Source organism: Anas platyrhynchos, chromosome 2 (genome assembly GCF_047663525.1).
Source record: "Anas platyrhynchos isolate ZD024472 breed Pekin duck chromosome 2, IASCAAS_PekinDuck_T2T, whole genome shotgun sequence".
NCBI lineage: Eukaryota > Metazoa > Chordata > Aves > Anseriformes > Anatidae > Anas > Anas platyrhynchos.
Genome location: NC_092588.1, coordinates 19,953,364 through 19,979,693, shown reverse-complemented (window position 1 = coordinate 19,979,693; position 26,330 = coordinate 19,953,364). Strand labels below are relative to the sequence as shown.

General features: G+C 37.1%; 1 protein-coding gene across 4 annotated transcripts in view; it reads left to right on the top strand.

Annotated features, from left to right (window-relative positions):
* Positions 1 to 26,330, top strand: part of ZFPM2 (zinc finger protein, FOG family member 2) — a 317,702-nt gene that overhangs the window by 143,212 nt on the left and 148,160 nt on the right. For all 4 annotated transcript variants that reach the window (XM_027452589.3, XM_038174744.2, XM_027452588.3 and 1 more), the window contains one exon: positions 14,043 to 14,161. In XM_027452589.3, coding sequence (XP_027308390.1) covers positions 14,043 to 14,161 — 119 coding nt within the window. The remainder of the gene's footprint in view (positions 1 to 14,042; positions 14,162 to 26,330) is intronic.

The window sequence follows — 26,330 nt, the reverse complement described above, 5'->3', positions numbered from 1 at the left end:
ACTTGAAAAGGGCATACCTTTCAGAATGACAAGATATGTTATTTTTTAATGTGTGTCTTTACAGTATCACCTACAAGCTATTGGTTTCTATCAAGACGGAGTTCCTTTCTTCCTAGATACTATACCTTATAGCTACATAAAAACATGTGAATATGCATACATATCTATCTATCTATCTATAATTTGTATCTGTATATCTGTCAGTGTTCTTTACATTTTGTGTGTTTGTATATGTATACATGCAAACTCAGTTATAGTTCCTGCTCTTCATAGCTTGCTATCTAAAGAAACAAGTCAATAAAAGGTGAGAGAAAGGAAGCATTGCTACTTCAAGAGTTACAAACAGATTATGAATGATTTTGGAGGTCCTGTAGGTTGTAGGCTTAGATCCAATTTACAAAACCAGGACCATTCAAGATTAACACTGGTCTTCCCTGAAATGCACTTGTATTTACTTCATTTGATAGTTTCTTAGAAGTGTTTTTTGTGATGTGTGACAAAGTACTACATGGTAGTGAGCAGAGGCTTGAGTTTTACACGTTTCTTTGGTATTGCCTTTTGAGTACGTTTCTCTCTCATTTTAGAATGTAATTGCCAGTGCTTTTTATTGGTCACCAAAAGGAGAAGACATCATAAGCATTTAAAAAGTACCTAAACATACCATGGCCTTCTTTGGCAGAGTCACATACTTTTTAAGCTGCTTATGATTATTTACATTTATATATAAATTCTCACATGTGAAAGCACGCAATCCTTCTTGGGAATCATTAGTGTTCACAGTTAAGTCTTAATTTAATCTTTCTGTTAGGATGTATCTTCAGTTTATTTCAATTTTATTATTCTTTGTGTAATCTAGACAGTGTGAATGACAGTGTAAGGAAATATGGTGAAATATGGTCCCTGTCTTCTTGGAGACTGCAGCTTCATTCAGAGGCAGTACCTCAGGGGTTGCTGGCAGTACCTGGAGGTAGTTTAAGAATGTTTTCATGGTGGTTGAATAGAGACTTAAAAGCTGATATCTGTTCTGAAAAAAAAATATATATATATATATATATATAAAGCTTTCAGAAGAGAGAAATGTACATTTATAACAAGAGCAGCTGACCAAAAAGCAAAACAAAATATTTTCCTGCATATTATTAGGCTTGTATTCATGTTAAAAAGTTCAGACATTATCTCTGAATGAGAGCTTCTCCCTAGCTTTGGCTTTCTGTAACATTATCCTCATGGACATGTACTTTCACAGCTGGATGTGGGTGCTATTGCAGAAATCATTCAGGCAGTAGCTCTTCTGACTCCTGGTGGTGGTCAGGTCATTGAGGAGATTCTGTTTGTGGACTGGAAGATAAAGCCTTTTGTACTGTGTATTGGCTGTGAAAGCATAGAGTATACAGATGTGAAAGGAAAAGAAATAATAATAAACTTATATAGTAACAAAGATAGTAGTAACCCAGCTATTGCTGAGTCTGCCCCATATGTTGGGTATGTACACACTGAGTTTTAAATGTTTGTGTGTGTGTAATAAATTAGTCTGCTTTGGAGCATCACACTTCTGTAATTGGAGTATGGTCAAGAGGATGGAAAAGTTCAGACTCAGCATGATATTTGGTGACTGAGACAAGATACAGTTGTCAGTCAAAAGACTGCCTCTGAATTACATTTGGAAAGAAGCAGCTTTTGGGAATCCAAAGGGGCAGATTTGGCTTGGCTGGCGAATGGTCTCAGATCAATAGGGGAAGACAGAAAGCTAGAAAACAGTCATGGAAAGGAAAGAGTATGCGACTTACTCTTCCTGTTTTTCTGACATTTACATCTACATACATAGTTGGAGGCAATCACTAGGAACTTGGATATGACCCAGTTCTTGCTGTTCATGTAAAGGAAAACAGTGGGGCCACAGAAGGTGACAGGGAGAGGGTAGGTGGCAGACGAACTGGACAAGGGGCAGGCAGCAGGATATGAAATGACTTTACACTGAGGTCCTGCAGTCTGCCAGAGAGTGGTTCAAGGCTCAAGGGGGTTGTGCTGAGGTTTGAGCTTTTTCCATTGTTGTAACTGCATCCTTGGATATGCAAAAGTGGGATTTATGGGATTTATTTGTCCAGATTTTTAAATCTGTTTAAGTTGACATGTTGTATAGCCTGTTAATGCAATTTATTACCTGAGATTAAAATATATTGGGAAAAAAAAAAAAAAGAAAAAACACCTAGTAGAGTAAAATTGTCCTTCTTCAGGAGTCCTTGTGCAGCAAATTGTTCTTATCAGAAAAGAATTGTTAAGTTCAAAGGTATCTATGTACTTTGAAATAATAGTCATGGCTAAAATAGAAATTTTCTCTTCATTTGTGAAGAGAAATCTTTGGATTAATGCATGTGATTTTTTATTGGGGAGGAAGAAAAAAGCAGATATATTTTAGGGAAGTTCTTACAGTACTATATTTCATTTTCTAAACTGCCAATTTTATCAGCAAGAAAATGAAGATGTCAACCTGCAGCCTTTACAATGTGATTCTTTCCTGTGTACTTGAGTCATTTAATTCAATATACTTAATACTTAATAGCAGTTTCTACTTCTTAGATTCTTATATTATTTCACCATTAAAGTATAATATAAATTGACATTATTATTTCTAAAAATCATAGTATTGAGGCAGTTTTAATGCTTCAGAGACAAAATAATTCTGTAGCCCAGATATATTCTGAGTTATAATTCTTTTGATCTCTGTTGACACTTACTATTTAGTGGCTGTGTCTCGCCAGAAATACTTTCCTCTTTCCTCAAAATGATAAGTTTCTTGTATGTGCTCTGTGATGTTTTGAGAAGCAGAGATTGCAACTCTTAGGGCTCCTAAGAGCATTGACTCACTCTGAGACCCTAAATAACTTATTTAGGCTGAAATTTTCATTAAGGCCATAGAAGACATGGACATGTTTTCACTCCCTGCATACAGAGATAAAATCTAGACATTGAAGAATCAGACAAGGGAGGTCATGCTCCAGCAGAATGATGTGGCACCATCTGTGTGCTCCTGCCCTGGGGGAGACCACCACCCCAGGCTATTCCCCAGGCTCCCCAGTTGCTGCCTCTGTCCAAGCAGCAATGGGGTGTCCAAAGCCTGCACTCCATAAAGGGGAAGGTCATAAGGCAAAATCATTTGGGATATGCTTTGCACACGTGATGCCCCTGGTACTTATTCATACGAAGGTCAAGATCATTCTTGTAGAGAAGGCTGCCTCACAGCCAATATTCTACTTAAGTCCTATGTAAGCCTCAGAGTAGGATTTAGGTAGTGCATAGGACTTGTGCTCAATCTCTGTTCAAGGGTTATTTCACTCATAGCTATATAGTCTGCCTTATAAATGGGCATCACTACTTATATCAGCTTCAGAGTCTCGACTATGGTAAGATATAGATAGCTGTGTGTGAAAGCAGTGTGATAGTCCAGACTGAGGCACTGAAGGAGCAAGTGAGGGTACTCTGGTCCGTGTCCAAAAACAGCAGTCATTCCCTGTCTGGCAACAGTGGTAAAAAGCTATGTTGGTCACTGCTGGTACTTGATCACAGAAGATGTAGATAAGCACATAACTCATGAGTGCTGGAGCAGTGCAGAGCCATGTGTCTGTTATGCATGGCCATCTCCAGCAAGTGCAAAGAAATGATTAATTTGAATCTTGATATTGTACATTTTAGTTATACTACATTTATCTCTATTTATAATAATTTTACTTTTCATATAAATTGTAATTATAATGGATGGAACTATATATTGCATGCATGCACTGGAGCATGGCATTCAATCTTCCTTTGTCCCAGCCCCCCCTTTCTCCTTCCTAATCTCAACAGTAACTAGATCTTTTGGATCGTCACACTAAACACTGATATATTCAAGTCTTTGTTGAGATTTTATTTTTTTTCTTAGTACTCTCCTCCTTTCATAAATTTGTTGTGAACATTGAAAGGAAATAGGGAAACCATGTTAAAGCATTTTCTTCTGTAAGACATTTAAGCAGTATGACTTACAAACTCTGAGCTAGAAATCAGCATCCAAGCAGTGGTTTCATAGCTCTGAGCATGCATATCTGGCAGAAAGCAAATAAGTTCATCTGCTGTTACACAAATGAGTGATGGAAATAGATCCTTCTATCTTGAAGCATAAGTACTGTAAACTGAGAAGACACCGCAGATACAGTCACAGATGATCTCACTGCTCTTGCTTCTACAGTTAAAAAAATACTTCCCAAAACATTTTTGTTCATTTGATATATTTCATGATGTCAAATTTAGTGCAGCTGTGATCATGTTAAATTAACATTAGTAGCTTTTTGCATTTGCTAAGAATGTTTCCTGGATATTTTTCACTTTCTCCAAGTAAAAAAGATAAACTAGAAAATCAAAAATATGATATTAATTATTTTATTTAATTGTCATATGTGCAAATAGTATTGTTCAGACCTAAAAGAAAAAGGTGGCATCTTTCAACTAAAAGGATTCCATAAAGTCCTAGGGAAAAAATGATGTAGGTGATAATGAAATGTTTAATTTTCTGCTTGCAGAATAGTTTCTCTTTAAAAGGCTTCCAGTTGAGTTAAAAAAAAAAAAACAAAAACATTATTTTTAATTTTGTCCATTTCGTATTGTTTTACATACAGCGCTCTGTAGAACTCTTACTGTATTTTACCTATATGAAGCAACTGATAAAACAGACTCGGGACTGAAATGTCTTTGCATATATCGGGGGAGAATCCGCACACAAAGGAACATTTATCAGGGGCGGCTCTTCCTCTGCTGAGAAAGGTAGCAAACCCAAGAGTCCAGATACAGATGATGATCTTATCGAGAAAACCCTCTTCAGTAATATCATCAGCCTGCTCTTGCCAAGTCTGGCATTTCTGTATCATGTGTATTTGTGATGGAGAGAGAGGGAGAGAAGCTGTGCAAGCTACGTGTAACTGGGATAAAGTGCCTACTCAACCCACCAGGTCTGCACAGTGTTATAATATAATTGGGAATCCTTTTTGCCAGTATAGAGAGTGTCCATGTGAGAATGGAGTGTGCGGTATTCCTCTCGCAGAAAACTGCAGGAAGGGCTCTTTAGCTAAATTGGTTGCTTTTGTTTTTTGGTTTTGTTGTATTTTTGTAAATATTTCTACTCCCATTTTTCCTTAGCACACACAGCGAATAAAAAACCTCTTCAGCTTTGCATCCTAGATGTGAAGATGGGAAGTTATTCAGAAATACAAAAATAATATTTTTTTTCTTTCTTGCATGAGATTTAGACTTTGAAAACAGAGGTGAGAATTGCTCTTGCAGTGGAGCAGACTCAAAGCTAAATCTAGTTACTTTTGATTTCATGTTAGGGTCAAGATTTCACCATGATGGCCTTTTTTTCTATTGAGAAATCTGAAATTTAACTTGCAACTATTTATGCCTAGAGCTGAAGAAACCTGAGCATGTTGAAGTTATTTGAATAGATTCCTTGTTGCGTTTTGTCTCATTATGTTGAATTAGAACACTGTGCATTGCATGTCTATGTGACAGACAGTGGAGTAGGATAGAGAACCATCATGTACCTCAAACTTTCATGTTTTTTTCTTTTGTTTTTCTTCTTTGTTTTTGTTTGTTTGTTTTTAAGATGATTGAAAAGATAAAAGGATCTTTTCTTCTTTACCAGTTGCCCCTTTGTCTCTAGCCTTCTGTCATTTTGGCCCTAGTATTCTCCTGGCTGCAGTCACCCTCTTTCCAACTTCATGAGCACAAGGCAACCCCAAATTTAGGGACATGGCAATGTCTCTGTTGTGGTCAGTAGCTGGAAGTGTGAGCAAGCACTGCCTTTTCTTTGGGATTCTGTCAGGGAAATAGAACTCAGGGCGTCTATGGAAGTGCATAGAACAGGCTGCATTAATGTTGCCTGTCTGTAGACTAGGTGCTGATATTAACAGAATAATTTTCATATTTTAAGGAATTTGCTGAGAAACTGGAATGAACCGTAGACTTGGAAACAAGTGAACAAATCATTGACATTTCTTAGGGTATATTGTGTAAATATCTTTAACTTGCTTGTCTTTTTCACTTCCTCCTTTGAATAGGTTTCCATAAGTTTAGCAAATCACCCCAAATAAAGAAAAAGTCTATACAGCTGTGTAAGACTTCCACTAAGAAGCTAAGCAGACTCTAGCAGAAGTGTCCTTCATGTACTCTTTCCTAACAAGAAGAAAACAGTACTTATTGTAATAGTTCAGCTTAAGCCTTTAAAACAATTTTCATGACATATTTGACGGACAATTATTATGTGGGTTTCCACTAACTATACCTTTATTAGTTATTCAATTTCTCTGATGTTTAGCATTTCTTTAGTTGACAGTGCCAGCACCCTGAAATTCAGAAGCTGCACTGTCATTTCAAATTGATGTGTTCACCGCTGTTGGTCTGTGCTTTTCTAACCTGATATGAGATCTTGTGTTCCTGCTAAATTCCATGCATTATAGGAGTGTGAGGTGCTATAGGAATGTAAGACTGTTTCTTTTGTATTGGATTTACATAAGTATGTAAATAAGTTACAATTATAGTACAAATTTTTAGTTCTGAAGTGTCAGTACATACACTTCTTTTGGAACTGTGGTCTCTGAAAACGGTGCCTGTGTTGTGAGGTATAATGCACCTTCACATCACTGAGTTTAGCTCTGCATTGCAGTTGGGAATCTGGAACAGCTCTTGAATCTACACCTAAACATCCCAGTAAAAACGCTGGAATACTGTGTGGTGGTATTAGCGAGAGTTTGTATTTAATAATCAGTAATGAAACTTTTTCTCAGAAAATAATAATAATAATAATTAATAATTAATAATAATAATAATAATAATAATAATAATAATAATAATAATAATAATAATAATAATAATAATAATAATAATAATATTTTTGCCTGCACTAAACTATTGTTATCTGACTATTTGGAGGTAGAGAATGGTTTAGACAGTTGATAGGCCAGTTTTCAGGCCTGGAAGTATGTATGTGTTTGCTCACTCCTGCAAGGTTTCTGCCTCCCTCTGTTTCCTGAATATCTTCTGTTCCCATGTCTTCAGGCTGTGTTTGTTTCCCAAGCAGACCCAACTTGAAGCTTCAAATGGTTCCCTCCTTAGACTTCCCCTCTCTTGACTTGTTTTTTTGTTTGTTTTTGTTTTCCTCTTTCCATGCTTTTTTTTTTTTTTTATCTTCTGAATATCTTTATCTATTCTTTCACTATCCTCACTTTCAGAATGTTCTTTCCTTCTTTTTATTGTCCATTGTAGGACAGTGCTGTTAAAGATAAGGATAACACCTGCACTCTCTGCCATTTGCACTACTAGCAGGTAGGAGAGATAAAGAAACTACTTCTTTCAAGACCCTAAAGACAGGTAGTGAACAACAAGGTTTTTGTTACAGAGGATGGAGAAGCTTCTTTGTCATCCTTGCCTAGGGTGCACAGCTGCCCTGTGACAGCATTGGGAAGGTGGAGCAATATTAGGCAGCTCAGTTAGGAATGAAGCAGCAGATGGCAACTTCTTCTGCTTTATGTTTTCTATCTGGACCTAATTCTAAGTATAGGAAAAGAAGAGTGGTTGCTCAGAGAGGTGAATTATACCCATGGGTTACCCTTGTGTCTGAACCACACACAGCCATCATTCTAAAATGTCTTGTTGACCTTACTCCTTAGAATGGATGGGACCAGGGAGGAATGGGGTTGGGGAGGAATTTATGGGAGGTTGCAGTGACATCAGAGAAAGAAAGAAGGCTGCTCAGTTCAGAAGTCCTTCACTGGAGACAGTGACAGGAGAATAGCAAACCTCCCTCCAGGATGATTCTCCAAAGCTGTTTTCTCGGTTTCCCCATGTCTGCTCTTCCTTCCATCCTTCTTTCTTAAAAGTGGCCTGGTCTTATTTTCTCTTCTTTGGGGCAGCAAAATTCATTTTTAGCTTTGCTTCTAGACAATGAAAATATTTTATTTTTTTTTTAAAAAACAAAAACAAAACACCTTCTTTCCAAGATTGATTGTAATTTAGTATTTTACTCTTTGTACTCTAGTGTGAATTTGTCTCATATGTATGTGAGTCTTTATAGTGAGATAGTTACAGCACTTACATCCCCACAGCAGACTTGTGCTGCAAAATAGATTTTACCCTGAAACCTCCCAGTTCTCATTTCAAAGTGAGTGTGCTGGAAACTGGGTGCAGTGCTACCAGCTGTGGAGAGATGTGAGCTCACACTCATTTGTGGGTTGAATTAAGTAAAAGAATGTATTAAATCCCTGACAAACAAACATGGTGATGTTAGATGGTTGGCCATTTTCAAAACACAGCCATGTGAATTGCTGTTTTAGCCAACCCTCTTCCACAATAGCAGTGGCAGCTTTCCAGTCAGTGCTGGAAGCAGATGCAGTATTCATTCATTCATTCATCCATTCATTCAAGAAGTGCCATGGCTTAGCACATTTCGGGTTATTGCTTCAGATCCTCAGTTACTTGTTTTAGAGTTTTGGGCTATTGAATGTGTTCTATGGAAAGGAAATGTTTCTGTTTTGCCACCTCCATTATGTTATCTTCTCCAGTGCAATTACAAGCTAATTCAAAGCTCTTTGTGTTAGGCTAATAGCTTCTGATTCTCTGCTGTCAACCAGTGCCTCTTTGTGCACTTCTAATGCTGTTTGCCTGTTCCCCTACCACTTACCTATGAAGCACATTATTTTTTCCAGAGTAGAGTCTCATCGTAGGCAAATCATTAATGGAACATCAAAAAGATCCCATCTGTGAGAGTTACATATGGCTAAAATCACAATTATCAAAAGTCTCTCTCTTCCCCCCCCCGCCCCCCCATTCTTATCCACACAATAAATGTAGTTGTCAGCAGGATAAGTTCACGCATCGGATAAGGTCACAATTTCATTTAGTGACAACTTCCAACAGCGTGAACTTGCAAGGTTCGATTTATTAAAGAGTCAGAAAGGATAAGATCACTGCATGGCCAGCCTGATTTATCAGGGTTTGACTGGAGTACTTGAATAGAGAATGCCATATTTCAAGTTTATGTTCAAAACTGTAGTTTAGTGTGTGTTATGTCTCAGAGACTTGAAAATTGAGGGAGGAGAATTTAGAGGAGGTATCTCAATAATGCAGTTTATGTCTGCCAAGCAAGCGTACGAGCATTTCATATCAGAAATACCTTGTTAAGAACCCTGTGAGTGGAAATGGGATAGTTCTCCGCTGTCTGTGAACTGCTGTGTGCAAAAATACACATATTAGTTTGTTCCAGTATTAATTGCAGATTCTTCCTGTGCATGCAGCAAGGCAGGCAGATCTTGGGATTTGAGCTGGGCCATGCTTAAGTAGTTATGAGAATGTTTTTCACTCCCTCACTAAGACTTCAAAGCAGTCCTTGTTTGAAATTACAATGTATACAATTTCTCTGCAGTGCAAAAACATTCATTAACACAGCCAGGTGGCTATGCATAGGCAATATGCAAAGATAGAACCATTTGCTGGTGGAAATTGGTAGAGGCCCATGATGTCAAATAACCAATCTCTAATTATAACAGAGAAAGAGCTTTCTCATTCTTTTTCACTGATACCACTTAGAAAGACGTTCCTGATAAAACAAAAACAAAAACAAACAAGCAAAAAATCTACTACTGCTAAAGCCATCAGTGACTTGGTTAGAAATGTTAAACATTTATAAATCTGGATAAACTTAATTCTGAACAAAGTAGTTCCATTTTTCTCCCATAAAACTTTGCTGATCATTCACCTTCAGACTCCTTTTTTTCTTCTTCCAGAATGTGGGCAGATGAATGAGAGCCAGAATGGTTTCGTTCAGAATGCTATTTATAGTTGAATTATTCTGGTATTCAAACTGTGGTCAAATCTTAAGGGCCAAAAGCTGTTGTTGGGTTCACCTAGATGATGCATGGATTGTTTAAAATGATCCTAATTTTGCTTTAAAAGAAGACAAAGTTAAATTGGCTCCTCTACCTTCTGTTTTATGCAAGCCTTGTGTGTCATTCCTAAGACAATATGTATATGTAAGAAAATAATCTTAAATTGAGTCCTTTCATTCTGCTGTTGTATCCACCAAGGTGGCCTAATATCTTAAAAGCCATGGGATGTTTTCTAGCTGTGCTAGTGAGTCATGACTTGGGGCTTCTTTTACAGTGCAGCTATCATAAGTCTTTGAGTAATCACAGACTTTAAAAGTATGCTACATCAACAAGATAAGAGAAACAGCCCACAGCACTAACAGCATTATCTTTTACCAAAATTGATTATCCCATACTATGTGTCTCAAATATTTTGTATAAACTTACTCAGCAAGCTAGAAATAAGTGTGTTCCTGAAGAATAAGCTAGGAAAGAAAATGAATAAATAAATAAATAAAACAAAAGAACAAACAGCAACAACAACAACAAAAAACACAATTGTGTAACAAGGAAAAATGAAGTAAATGTCAGTAAATGGAATGTCTCAAGTCTTTTTTTTTTTTTTTTTTTTTTTTTCCTAACTTGCAAAAACTGAAAGCAGGGCGTTACTTCCTCTCTGCTTATATTTCTTAGTCCTACTTTTGTTATGCCTCTTGCTGTCCTTTTCAATACGCCAGTTGATGGTGTAGGATCAAAGCAGCAAACGTTTTATTCCAGGTGTGTGTATATGAATACTATTTATTATAATTTGTTGTTAAGGGAAGAAACATTATGTTCAATGTTCAATACTGAGGTGGTCTGTTGCAATTATGGGTCACTAGAAATTCCCTACAGTGTTTAAAACAGAATTTTCATCCTTTACTTTCTTTTTCTCCCCACTGTTGGTATTTTCTGTGGCCAGGCACCTGTGAAGAGTCAGTGCCAGCTGAGATTTTGCAATTCTTGCTGCAAGTTATGGGAGGGCAATGAAATCTCAGTGACTCTTCCTTTTCCTAATGTAATCTGTCACTACAATTTTGATACCACTTTCCTAATACGAAATTTCAGAGGAGCAAAATCTTGTAAAAGAATGCAGAAAAGTTTCAGGCTCCTTGCTCAGTGGTCAACAGAATTCATCAGAGGATTTTTAATAGTGACATTTGCAATCATTCTTTTACAACCCCTTGTACCAGCCTCTGACCTCCCCCTGCTTAGTGCAGACAAAGGAGCATATACAGTGATTTTACAAAAGGGATGAAGATGTAGTAGGAAAAAATAATCTTAGCAGATGCTTATAGACCTCACTTTGAGGTATTTTTTTATATATATATTACATTCTCTTAGCATCATTTTTTCCTCCAAAATAAAGATTTCCAGTGACAATAATCTCTGTTAAGATTCAAACTGTAATGTGCTGCACCTTGCATGAATGTGGCCAAAACGTGTGTTTTCCAAGACATTTGAGCAAGTTGTTTTCCCAGCTCTAAAACTACTATACACATATCATGTTAAAATGGCTACTGGTTATGGTGACCATAGAGAAATTTATCTTTTTTAGAAAACTATGATCAAGGGAATCAAGCAAAACCTTTTGTAACCCAATTTGCAATCTACTGCTCTCTATTACGGTGGTCTTGATGGAGGGGGAAATACAACAGCTTCAGTGCAACTCTGCATGATGCTGCCCCACCTGCAGTGCATTTCAATGTACTAATACATCCTGGAATGTATTGCTCAAACTACAATGTGGGACTCTAACAAAAGGGAATAAAAGAGAGAAATAATCTGTATTAATTTACTCAATTATCAAATGGAAGAAAAAATACACTTTTGGAAAATAGTGTCATTTTTATGTCTGCCTTAAACCTGAAATACTTATCAGATATTAGATTCATGTTATTAATCTTACTTAAAATATAAAGTGTAATGATGTGTACCTTAAAACTTAGGTAGGTTTTTGGATATCACTGGATGATCTGCCCTAAGTTTGTCGTTCTTAATCCATTAAAAGACAGGCCTGCTTGTAAATCCACAGGTGCAGATAAGGAGTCACTGTTTGACTGTGTCTGAACCCTTTTCAAATGAAAAATGTCAGTGGCAGAAAGGGAGGCTGAATTATTTTTTAAAAGGGTTTTCAAAGATTCTCATGATTCCTCTGGTATCAGTTAAAAGTGACACGTCCATAGACATAGCTGTTTTTTAGTGAGTAAAAGCAAGCTAATGCTACAGTTTTCATCCCTATGTAGAAACAAAATGTTGCAGTTTTTGGAAGTGATCAACATGTTGCCTTGCAGTACCAGAAAGACTCCTGTCTTCTATAATTAACATACATGTATAAAGATATTTTTTAAAGTCCATACAATTTGTGACTTTTCTTCTGTGAGAGGGAAAAAATGCATGTATATGGATGCATATATATCATGTGTAAATTATATATAATAAGTCCATAAGCTTTGCTGCTTACATACTGCCATTTAAACTGTCATAGCTGTGTCATGATGAGAACTCACCCACATACATTCAAGCTTTTGTCATGTAGTACAGCTCTATTTCCTAGATTTGTTCCAGTTTGCAAGAAGGACCTGATGCACAATTTTAAGTAGAGTAGCTTTGTAATCTGCAACACTCAGAGGTGAAATTTAGATTTCTGCACTTGGAAATGGAAGCTGGAGCCAAGTCTCCTCTTTGGAAAATGGTCAAGATTAACTCCTGCAGACAAGGAGAACCTTCGCTGTCTGGCAGTAGCATAAATCCAGGCGTTCATGGGAATGGTTTGTTGGGGGAAGTCTGTGGAGACTGCCTGCAAGCCAGGAGGAGTTACTCACTTCCTTCAGCCCAAGGTTAATTTCTCAGCAATTGCCAGTTCTAAATCTGGGATGAGTTTACTTCTTGCATAGTTGGACTTCCCACTGTTTGTGCAAAAGCAGAGTCCTGCTTTGGGGGAGAGTTGTTGAGAAGGGATGTGCTGCTACAAAAGGCAGGAATTGCTGCTGCATCTGAGAGGTGTGGGAAGGGAAGCAGGATTTAGTACATGGGCTGCAGCACACTGGTGTGAGTTCTGCTGGTCCTGGGGACAGCAGCAGATTTTCAGCTTTCATGCCTGCCTGTGGGAAGGGCAAAGCTGGGAAGTGCAATGGCTTGAACAAATGCAGATAAATTTCTGACAATAAAAGCACAGATCAGTCCCCTTACTATGTTTCATCCCCCTGAAAGTAGGAAAGCAGAATTTATTTGAATTATTATAGAGAACAATGTTGAAATTGTGTATATGAACATAGCTACACTGTAATGTCTGTTCATAGGAAAACAGGTTTCTTGAGGAGACTGCTTTGTAATGGAAATAGTCCAGAGTATTTTTTTTTATCCTGAAATAAAGTAAAAAATCAGAAAAGTTAAAGTGAATGGAAGTAACACTTTTAGGGGTTAATTTTGAAGTCCTTCCTTTCAAAAATAAAATATGCAAATGAAAAATTAATAATTCCTACACACTGAAAAAAAAATAAATCACTCTCTTTAGCCCTCATTGCTTAATTATTTTGTGTTAAAACCTCAGTCTAACAAGTAAAGTTCTAACTCTGAACTGTTACTGCCTGTAAAACCTCACTCAGTTCAAAATCTTTCTTTTTTAAATTCTAGTAAATATTTCTAGTAGTTTTTTTGAAATCAGTGGAATTGCACTGGATTCTATCACTATGAAGTATGCCTCTAAATTTTTTAGAAGCTGAATGCTCCAGAATGTGATCTTGTGACAGCCAAATGGATCATGCACTAGGGTACATGCTGTTGCACTCCCAGCTATCATCTTCCCCCTCCTCAGCATTTCTTAAGAACTTTCTTGAAACCACTCTTCTGAATAAAAATGCCTTCAGACTGTACTGTGTGTTTTCACACAGTACAGGAAAGAAAAGGGACTTTCTAAACCACATTTGAATATAACTGCAAGGAAGAAGTTTGTTTTTCTTTTGCAGGATGACCTGATCGGTTGTTTTTTCAGACAAGTGTAATTAACGCTCATTCCTGGTGTCCTCCAAACTCTGCAACAATGAAAACGGAGGTGGCTGTTGTCAGGGCACGAGTGAAAGTGCTCTAAGCACTGCTTGTTCTCTTTGTTCGCAGGAGAGCTGGAGGTGGTCCAGAAGGATGGGGAGCGCAAGATCCAGAGCAGGCAGCAGCTTCCGGTCGGAACAACATGGGGGCCGTTTGCTGGGAAGATGGACCTGAACAATAACACCTTGGTATGTACACGCTCCCAGACGCTTCGCCGCAGTACAGTGCAATCTGTGGGGGAAATAGCCTAAGTTATTGCCCATCCGGAGCATTTGAAAAACAGTCATTGTTGGCTTTCACGGACAGTGGTATTTGGATCTTTTCCAACTAGTTCGCCTATGGCAACCGTCCACATAAAGTTATGTGGAGCACAGGTTAACAATATTCAACTTGTTATTTTACAGCAGAAGGGAGGCATCGCTTCCTTGTTTGCTAAACCAAGCTGTTGCCTTTCAGTAACGCTGTCTGACTTTTAGTGGCTTTCTAAGTTTTTCATAGCATTAATAGATGAATTTTTCATTTATATTAATGGATGGTATAAAAAATAAATAGCTATATTGGTTAAGGCTAAAATTCATTAAATTTGACTCATTACCAAGGTTGCTGAACATAGTAAGATATTCTGGCAGATTAAAATTATTTTGGAAGATATTGAAAGTCACCTGCCATATAATATATTCTTAATTAGCCTTTTTTTTATTATTCTGATTGCAGAAGGTATGTGGGCCGTATTACTTATAAGTAACACTTTGGTGACCTCAGTTCCATGTGCTGAAAATCATTGTCATTCCTAGGTCTTCTTTTAATTTTTATTTGTATCAGTTTTAAACCTGAGATTCAATACTTCAATATTATTTTTATATAGTTGAGATCAATTTTCTGAGAGTATCTGGAAAGGTGATCCCTTAATAAAAAAAAAAAAAAAAAAAAAAAAAGGAATATCTCTAGAAGAAGATCTTTAGGCTATCTTTGAATATGCATTGCCCTGCAGGATACCACTAAAGAACCATTATTTTCAACTCGATCACTGGTTCCTATTACAGACCTTGCATGAATGCATTAACATAAAGACCCACTGAACTATTTCACAGTAGTGTATTACATACATTTGGGGCAGACACTGTTGAGCTGTAAATTGAGAAGCTAAACTTCTCAGTGTTGGGGTTATTGTTCTGCCTTTGGAGGACCTGAAGAGAGTGTGGAGTGCTGAGTTACTAAAGTAGCATCAGGGGAAGCATGATAGAGAGGCATGTGGACCTTGGGAAAAGGGGAAAACTGAAAGCCTTTAACTCCTCCCTGGAGAACCTGTGCCTATATGTTAGAGTTCTGTTTCTAATGTTTACAAGACATGTTTCTTTCTATAAACATGCCTATAAAAATTATAGAGAAGCACTATACTATTATGAGTATATAGTAGCAGTTTAACACCTTGGTGTTTCATAGACTCTGACATAGTTTATTAATCAGAAGATGTTACAGAAAGTCACATGGAAGCTTTGTCTAAGTTTCCTGGAGTTCAGTATTACCAACCCAGATCAGATTTCCCATTCAGTCACCTCAATAAAGGATGGATTTTCAAAAGTACTGGACACTCAAAGCTTCTTATTGTTAGAAAAGGGAAAATTGATAATTTGAACACCTGTCTCCATTTTCTCTTCTTCATCTATTTCATTTTTATTTCTTCATCTATTTCATTCTTAGTCTAGTAGTCTATTAGCAGGCTCAAAAAGTTTTTCATAAAATTTCATTTGTGACAACTACTTGCAATTCAAATATTTTTCTAAGATTCCACCATCACTACTCTCCTCAAGTTCCATGTAATTACCCTATTGCCCTTTCAACTTCTACCACTTCTTCAGGTATATAAGACTTGCAGATAATGTTTAAGTATAGGAGATGATGTTGGTAGATCCTACATGATGAAGGTTATCATTATCAGATATCTTTATGATCAATTTGTGACATATCAGCAATTGATTATATTGCTTCATTTTTCTATTCTGAATCAGAGGTAGAGCAACTGAAATCCTTCTGTCAGGAACTTGCTTCTCCTTCAGTAGCACAGGCATATATTAAGGTCTCTTATTTGAAATTTGGGCAAATACCACTTCTGCTATAACAAAAACAATTAGCTAATTTTGTTTTTTAATGAAATTGTAGTGAGACAATTTCTCACAACAGTGAGAAGAGCTGACTTTTTAGTTTAGTGATTATGATTAGAGGGAGCAACTTTCTCAGCCTAGTTCAGAGAGATTTGGGATAATAATACTCAAAAGGACTTTTCTCGCTAAACTGGAAAAATACTCCTTTGCTTCTTGTCTAATTAAAAACTATAAAGTCTATTTTTGCTGACAAGTGAAATATTTTACATTTGTTATGCTACTAATATAAATACATTTTGTAATCTGAAAAAGTTCCTGTAAACATAAGTGAAGTCCTTAGCAATATTGTTTTGTCCCCTGAGCATCTCTGTCCATTGCGATAGTCAAAACTGAACTGGATATGATCTCAAGAAATTTGAGTTAACTTCGAAGTTGAATCTAACTTTGAAGTGTGCCCTGCTGTGAGGAGAAGTTTGGACTGCATGACCTCCAGAGGTCTCTTCCACCCTGAATTATTCTGTGATTCTAAGTTTCTTTTTCTCAAATATCAGGTGTTTCCTGCAGTTCTGCATTTGTTACCTGAAAATGCCATGTAAAGAGATTTAAACCTTTTGATAGATCTTTAATTTACTGTTAAAGCAACATGAAAACAGTGCACAGTGCCAGCTTCTGCATATCTTTCTTCTTCCTTTTCTTTTCTTTTTTTTTTTTTTTTTTAATGATTCTGTTTTATTTATGATCTTTCTGTTTGCTTGACACATTTGATTACTTTTTTTCACTGGCATACATGCTCTCTGGTTTTCATTAGGGCAGTTGTATTTGTTTACTTAAGTTATTTATATCTGCTTTGGAAAGCTCATTTGGGTAAAGCCTTGCCTCCATAGAATTCAATCAAACCTTCACATCAGCAGCTGACATCAGGTTTAGTTCATTTCTGAATGAGAACTTCAACAATCACACTGTTATAAACATCAAATAATCTTTGGAGAAAAAGCTTTAATGTGAATTTTTGGTATAGAGAGGAAAGAAAAATTTGGTGAAACTCATGTGAGTAAATATCACAATATTTGCAGCTGGTCTCTCTGCTGAAAATTAAGTTGATGGTTGGCCACAGGTATTTTACCTGACTTTTCTAATTTTTAATGTTAGCAATATGACACACTGCCTCACAGGATATATTTACCTAACAGTTACAGCCTACTTATTATCCTTTCACTTAACACTGTATTGAATCTGTACATGTAATATCCCATGGAAATGCTTCGTATTTCAAGCAGTGCTGTGGTGCTGAATACAGACTCATTGCTGTTGGCTCAGGAGACGAAGCAAGATAATTAATTCAGCATGGTAATTAATTAAGTCACCATGCCAGATGTCAAATACTTTTTAGATCTTTCAAGTTTCTGTCTTGAAGTATATTAACAATATACATCTCAGAATAGGGGAAGGCTGAGTAACTTGAACAAAAATTATTTAAATGCTGTTTGCAATTACAATAGGAACAGCAGTTGTTCACTGTATCAGCAGTGCCACAGCACTGTTGGGAGATGTGGTGGAGCAAGGTCCCTATCAGGACTTCAGGATAGTTAAACTTTAATGGTAGACTCGAGGTAGCTCAATGACTAATCATGTTCTTAATTTTTCTCATCTAGGAGTCAGAGAGTTACTTTACAAAGTAATTTACCCCATTGTATTACTATTACTGTTGCTAAAAAACCCTGCATGCACACAACAAAAATCTTCAGAATGTTGCTTTTTAAGAACAGTGAGTCTTAGATCTTAAAAAATTTCTAGGCATTTAATTCCTATTTCAATATGAATTTAAGAACTTCATATATAGTTATCTAAATACTTATATATATATATCTAATTAGATAGTTATTTAGAGTGATAGATCTCCTATTTAGATAGTTTTAATGATCCACTCCTGTAATATTTCCAAACTGATGCAATTCTCCTGCTCTCAGCTGCTGGTCTTTGTATCTGTGTGCACAATTGGACACAGAGGTTATTGCCCTCCATTTCTTTACACTTCCACTTCCTTTCTGCTGCAGACATAAGTTGATAGTCCCAAGAAAATGAAGTATCAGTGTTTTCAAATGGAAGCATGATGATACTCTGATGCCAGTAGTGAAAAAACAGAAGTTTTTTTTTGCATTGCCCTCTCTTACTGATCAGGTAAAAAAAATAAAAAATACTGTCATACTTTCATGTGACAAAAACGTGTATTAATTGCACAGGACTTCAATAGAAATACAATGGAAGAGATTTCTTGAAAGAATTAAATAGATACCTAGAAAGTGTACTGCTGAAATTAGAGCTTGTTCTCTCGTTTTATGCTAAAAAGAGATCAGCTACATATTTCCACGTTTTCTTGAGATTTAAAGTAGTATTGCTCTTTTAACAGACAAAGAGATACTTTTTGAGTGAGATACTTTTTTTTTTTTTTTTTTTTTTTTTTTTACTTACAGCTGGTGAGAACTCAGTTCTAAAGGAAGACAACATGATTAAATCAAAATGATCTCCACTTTTACCACGAAGGCTCCAACTTTGTGCCTTGCTGCATCACTAAAAATACAGCAGTTCCTGGGTACATAAAAGTAGACAGTAATATATTTCTAAGCTGGCACCCCGTATCTTGTTGTTCCTGTCTTTAACTGTGAAGGGTGTTTGTACACATGCCAGATATAATGTGAACAGGCCAGTGAGAAGAATGGAAGGCTACTCTAGGCTGATCATACAAACCACTGGAAGAGTATCTGCTGCACATATGCAGATCTAAATTGAAGTCGCTAGCAGCTTAATTAAGAAAAAGCAGTTTATTTGCTTTTCCCAGCTGCAAATATTTTCCCTCTTTCCCCGAAACAAAAGAAAATTTCAAGCAGTTCCCGACTGCATTCAGTGTTTCTCAAGAAGCGGCACAGGACCACGTAGCCCATGATGAACATCAAGCTGTGGATGATGCCATTGCTCTGGTAATCGAGTAGAGGCATTCTGAGATGTGTTTTCCTTTGGCTGCAGCCATCTAGTTTTTGGTGTTAATCTGTGCCCATGGCAGGGTTTTGTGAAGCAAAACAATGAGCATCTGGATCCTGTCCGCCATTCTTGTAGTCTTGTCACAAGGAGGAGCGGGTGGTGCAGGCCTGTATCAGCCTGATAAGGAAAAGAGGATTCAACATGGCTGTGACAGGAATACGTGGGAGGAAAGTGTGCAGGGTTGGACCAGGCAAGCAATGGGATACAGCAGAGACCCTTTAATGGGATCTGGGAGGTTCAGCGCCAAAGCTACACTTCTCCTGGAAGATATCCTCAGGAAACAGTTTGATTGGGTAGTGCTGTGAGGGGCTGAGGAGCCAAGGTTCAAAATGCAGTTAAGTTATTCACTCGCTAATCTGTGGCTGGTCACTGCAGGTCAAAACCCTCATATCTGTAGTAGCCAGCAACTTTTAATCTCCAGAGTTGCAGTGTGAGAGTTTGCTGGGCACTTGGTTGGAGGTTCTATATGGCAACTGAGAGAAGCAGCCTGTGACAGGCTGTCTCTGATTCTGTATAATGTGTAAGGCAGTTTTTATCTTTAGACATTTACCTGCAAATGGGGATTTGGGCTTTTATTAGTACAGAGTCATTTTTATGTTTCGTTACCAAAAATAATATACTGAGTCACAAGCCTTGATTCTAATCTTTAATATACTGTTCTTTTACCTTTCAGTACTTTAAAGTGACTACAAAAGCATTCCTCTCTCATTTTTATTGTTCTTATTGCCAGGTTCTCCATGTTTAAAACTGTAGCTTGGAAACATTTATTTCCTAAATACTGAGAGACTTTAATGTAGCAGCACTTCTAGATGGCAAATTGCATTACACTTATGGAGTGCACTAATGCACTATACAAGCATCAGTGACAATTACTTCAGACAAACTGAAACATTTTTAAAAGCTGAGATACATTAATATGATGTGGAAGTTTTCAGTTAAATCATTTTCTTTTTTAGCCCCTTGACTGAAGCCCTTTTTTTTTTACAATGACACATACCCATGGTTCACTTTGACACCTGTTTGTCAAACAGCAGAATTTCACATTTGTTATGAAATACTGCTAGTAACTTTGAAAGGTTTTAAAAAGTAAATCAGTTTCTTGGTACTTCTTATAAGCATGTCCATTAAACAGACTTTTATCCGAATACTCTCATAATTATGTAATAGATACTACCAATCATTTTCATTAAGCTGACAGAAAACTCAATAAACTCTCTGTGCCATTTCAGCAAGCTTCATTTCAGTAGTGGGATGCTTCTCAAAGGGGAAATGCATCCCAGGGAGGTTTGTCGGAGAGCAGCTGAAAGCTGGAGAAGCTGAAAGCTCAGAGAGGAAAGGATGGGGCAGGGACAGGAGTGCAGGATGGAAAAAGGGCAAGAAAATTCAGTTCAGCAGAAACAGAGGGAGACACCAGCTGTGAGTGCCAGGCTCTTCTGTTTTAGGATGTGGGGAAAAGCAGAGAGAAGATAATGTCTACTGCATCGTGTATTATGCCGTTAAACTGTCTTACATGTTAAATTTAGAGACTGCCACTGCAATGACCTGTGCGTAGCAATGTATTCTTGTGCTACTACGCTATGGTCATCTATTCTAGCCTTCTTTGTACCATAGGCTTTAAACCTCAAGCATTTATTTTGTTATTGTTGATTTTGCCAAATTCATAACACAACTTGTACGACAGGATATAGTCCTATTTAAGAAGTTTGAGTGAGAGAAGGAATTGATTTAGCTCCTTTTAAAGTCATTCATATAGCTCAGTACATTGAAATATCTAACAGGCAAGAGTTCAACATCCACGATAAGGAATATAATATTAATATTGTCTTCTGAGGAAGTTTTTAAAATTCATACTTTTTAGAAAGACATTTTTTCTTATTTATGAAACATTTGTATTATTATAGGCTAAGCTGATATAAAATGCTAGATTTAAATATTCAGGCATTTTTAAAAATAACTTCTTTTAAATAACTTCTCACTGTATTTTACATAACACCTTTTTTTTTTTTTAAAAAAAAAAAAAAAGTTTCTAAATTGTTGACAGTGTAACATCCATAGAACAAGTACAGGAAAATCTAGCTCCATAATTTTAGGGGAATGTAAAGCTATGAATATGCTTGTGTCTGCACAGATGTTTGCATTGTTAAGCAAGAATTTGGTGCTTAGGAGGGGCTCTGAACCAAGAGACTCGCAGGCTTATGCTCTCTCTTTCACCATTAGAAGAATAAAACATCCTGGATGCTCCTGGGTTTCTCTGGGGAAAATACATAAAGCTATGTCTGCCCTGAGGTAGTTAGCCTTAGTGGAGCCACTGTTAGTGGAGGGGAGCACCATGATGCTCTTGTGTATGGAGTGGTAGCACTTGTGTGCACTCGGCACATTGTCCAGACAGTGTGTGTGGACATACATGTGATTAAGAAAACATCAATGGATGCTTTCCATAAGACCTGTCAAGGCAAAGCATGCAGTTGTTTGGAATCAAGTGTGCTGTAGATGAAATTTAAGTGTGAAAAGAAAATACACAATTTGCTGGTGTCAAAATTTGTATGTGCTAATAAAAGTGCAGAACTAGATACCACTCTCTTTCATGTACATTATCACTGTAGCAATAATAAAATTTGAAACTATTGTCTATCTTCATTTAAATGAAAAAAATGACTGAGTAAAGGAATGGACCTGTGGTTTCAATGAAGACAGTGGCAGCTTGCTGCTCACTTCTGCACAGCATGATGAAATGATCAAAATTCCAAACATCAATTCCGTTTGTGCCTGAATAGGCATAAGAGAAATAGCCTATACATTTTCAAGACTGATTGAACGAAAACATTTTTCTAGTTATTATTGCTACCAGGAAAATTAACTACATTTTGTGAAAGTATGTATTTTAATGTTTTGAATAGAAAAGAGATACTTATAGCAAGTATAGTTAGCACAGTATGCATAGTCTCTGTTAATACATACATCTACATATATAAAAAAATAAGTGTAGTAAATATATATATTTATACATACATCTGTATGTATACAATGTCAGTGCTCGCATGCATATGAAAGAACAGCACCTTCTACTATAAAGAAAACACTGTGTTGTTAGTTCCTAAAAATCAGAGCTGTGTTTGAAATACTGTAATTTTGCTGAACTTTACACTCCATTCAGTTATAGCGGCTTTTCTAATGATGTTGTAGTATCACATAGCCAGAAGCAAAACTTATCCTTTTCCAGATGCAGTAGATCTACTTTGCACCACCAAAATACGGGCATGGCCTGAGAACTTCAGTGCTGAGTGAGGTTTGTAAATGTCCTGGGCCTCATTTATCAAGCCCGGAGAACAAGTTCATCAATCTAGTCCCATGGTGACTCCGCAGGGTTCAGGGGAGCTGCAAAGATGATCAGCTCCAGCCATTAGGGCTCTTCTGCGAAGCATGCAGGAGTCACCACTGCTGGCCATCCCTGCCCTCCCCAGCAGTCCGAGACCACCTGCGGTAGTGGGAAGGCTGCAGCAATTCTAAATTACATGCACATCATCATCAGACTTGATAGTCTCACATTCATATCCCATCATAAATAACTTAGCATTAATAAAGTTTTGCCCGATATTTTTTCACTAATGCATTTTATCATGTATTCCACAGACTAGAGAAAAGGGGAAAATATTTCAACATATTTACACAAATGTTTCACAAATTCAGAAACATTACATATAGTTACAGTCATGTATTTTCATATTTTTTTTTTATCTGAGGTCTTTTAACATACTTAGGGAGTAATTGAGTTTTACATGGAGAAAATAATGTTCTTTCTCTGTATGCTCTAAGGGAAGGATAGCAGTCTGAATGCTACTGATGCATTTAGAATAAACTACATAGCATTTGAGATATCATCATAGTTTATGTATATTATTCACTCTGAGAAAATGTCTTATAATTTAAAATATCCCTGTCACAGATTAGTATTTTCTATCTCTTTTTTGACATTTTATTTTTATATATATCTGAACGGCACAGAAGATATTTTTTTTTTTATAAAAGATTCTTATATGTTAGTAATTTTTATTTTTATGCATTTATTTATAAACACCTCTTTAATTAACGCATTTCCCCAAGATGTTTATTCTTCAAACCTTTCTGTTGCACAGTCTCCAAGCTGGAGCATGAGTGACCACATTTTTAAAAAGACAAACCTGGCAATCCTGCCATGTGTGAGGACATCAAAGACAAGTTGAGGGGAGCTGAGGGAGGTGTGCCTCAGTGCTGGGGAGGTGAGGAAGGATTATTCCGTCTTTCTCCCTCCTGCAAGCTGTTGTCCTCACTTTTGGAAGAAAACTGGGACAGATTAGCATAAAGGAAAGAGAGCAATGAAGTGGAAAACAATAGTAAGTCCAAAATATCTTAGGCTCTGTTGTGTTTAAGAACGGGCTGGACCAACACATGGGAACAGTGTAGGTTCAGCTGAGCCATGGCATGAGGGAAGGAACAGGAGCAGATGACCCCGTGGCTTCTGGCATCTTGGTTCTGTGCAATGTCTGAAGCCAACTTCACTTGTTTGTCTGCCCAGAGATGCCTGCAGGTAGCTAAAATCTCTCAAGATTGGTTTTAAAAGGCCAGAATGAGAGACCAGTTTTTATAGAAAATGGCAGATGGGACATTACAGCAAGCTAGACAGTTGGTCACACCAGTAGAGGATACCCTTTTCAAAATCTAATTGAAATATAACAAGGGCTTGCTGGGTGATAAGGAAGTAAGCCTCTATGTTTCTTTGGCATGTCCCTTGCCAATTGCCTGCAGGGTTTTTTTCTTCTGAATGTTTTCCCTTCCTGCTCCAGTTTCTTCCTAATGAAAGTTAGGATTAACATGCTGTGTACAACCAGATTTTAAATTAATGTTGCTTTTCCAGTACATTTTTGCAGCTTTACTTAGGATTTCACTTCTAAGTATTCTTTAAGAAATACTGTCTGATTTATGAGGATCATTGTCCCAGGTTTCTGTGTCAGAGATTTGAGAAGTGAGAGCAGTGGCATCACATTTTCAGGATGCCAAATGTGTGCACTTTGATCTGGCACTATAGCATGCCTCAGGGAGTAAGTTGAATCTTGATTTCTTTAGTCAGTCATCCACTATCAGATACCAGTACAGCGATTAGGCAGGCAGAATAACAGCGAACACAGCATTGGTTGGATGTGGAAACATTTGTGAGGAGGCTATTGGCATCACTGGCATCCTTGGCACTCACTTTGTGGTACTGATTCTGTGATAGAAAATGCCCTTAATGCATACGATAACAATAACAGGTACCTCCATGCACTGATTAGTTTTGAAAGCCCTTCCCTCTCCACCACCATGTTTAACATTTTGTTGCAGAATGGAAAATGAAAAGGATATCCATATTTTGAAAGTTGACCTCTCACAAATGCAAGACCACTTATGGTAGCTGTGCCTCCTTAACATTCCTCGCATGCCCTTTTCCAAGCCACTTGCTACCACTTGTTGCAGTGTTAAAGTGGCTTTGTAGTTGCACCTGCGATGCTTCGTCTGCATATATGGGATGAAATGGCCTCTCTGCACTCCAGTAAGCATTTCCCTGTCAGTCATACCAAAGGTACTTGGTACAAAAGACTACCCAATTCACTAGAACTGCCACAATTATGATCTCTCCTGAACTCTTCAGAAATACAAATGTGATATTCATGGTGTTTTCACTGATTCTCTGGCTACTCTGATGGCAGCACTTGCAGAGTCTGCTTTGGGATAGTTGCAAGGCATGGGGAAGCCAAGAGGCTCACTGCTGTGGCCCACTGTGTCACGGGATGCAGCAGTAAGCTACACTGATGTCGTCACTTAAAAAATTATTGGGGTAACATAGATTCTTAAAGTTATTTTTTTCAAGATATAAAAATACATACAAAACATAAAAAAGACATGACATAAAAAAACATGCAAATCTCTACCAAATGGAGTAAGTGTTAGAGATCAGTTTATATGTATGTCTTCTTAATCTTACTGGTTGTTTGTTTCCATGTATAGTCTTTGAAAAAAATACAAAAGGAATGCACAGTGTTCAGAAACTTTAAGTGGTGATTAATATGCAATTAGGACTTGATTTTGCCTAGTGTTGAGCACCAGCAGGAGGTGCTGAGCACCCCAATCTTTTATTCAAAGCAGTAGGGCTGAGGGATGCCTAGCATTTCGTGACACTGAACACTGCAAATACAGTCTGTGAACCTCTCTATAAAAGATAAATATTTCTTATTTTATTTGACCTTGGAGATGGGACTGTTTTGATAGGGTTAAGGTCAATGAGTATATTATTTTTAGACGAGATACGGAGTACATGGATGGTTCTGCTTTATTTTAGTGTGTTAACATCTGGCAGCATTCTGTGTTCCATATGCTGCTGATTGTCCTGATACATTCATCTTCAGCGATTATCAAAAAGATTTCAGTGCTCTGGAGTTAATCACACATTTGAGAAGACAAATACATGAAGATAAGTATAAAAGCAGTGTATGGGTTTTGCTGTATAAGACCAATATTTGGGTAATCTTGGCAAGTACCTGATTAATTTAGAAAATAAATATTTTTTGAATTGATTTAATTAGCTAATATCTGTGAGTGCTGTAAGGATGAGAAACTACATATTGGAGCTCAATATTGTTATCACAATAGACATAGAGAACATTACTCTTTGGAAATCTGATTGTGCCCTTTTAATTCTAAATGTGGCACACGTGCTTATTTCTACTAATGATGAATAGTTAAAGGAGTTTCAGATCTGCACCCTTTTCCTATGTATGTGTATGGCTTTGGTATGTGAAAGTTTAGCTATGCTTGTGCCATTTCATTACAAAAAATAACACACACAACTATCAACTGTCTTTTTTTTTTTTTTTTCTTTTTTCCTATACCAGTGTTTTCTGTTTTCCTTAGGCTGATAACATATTTTTTTTTCCAGTATAAATTATTATTTTCATTCTGTGCTGTTTTGGCCTTACATGCTAATAGCTTCAGGGGAGAAAGACAAGAATTTCACAGAGAATCTGCCACATCAAAGCAGGTGTTCCCTTTACCTCCTTCTTTCTGAAAATGGAGCAAGTCTACCAAGATCAGAGTGAATGGTGAGGCAAAAATCAAGTTAACCAAGACATTTGTCAACCTTTTACCTTTCTTGTGGCCTTTACCCCATCCTGGGCTTATGTCTAGGAGAGCCTACTGTAGGGCTATTCCA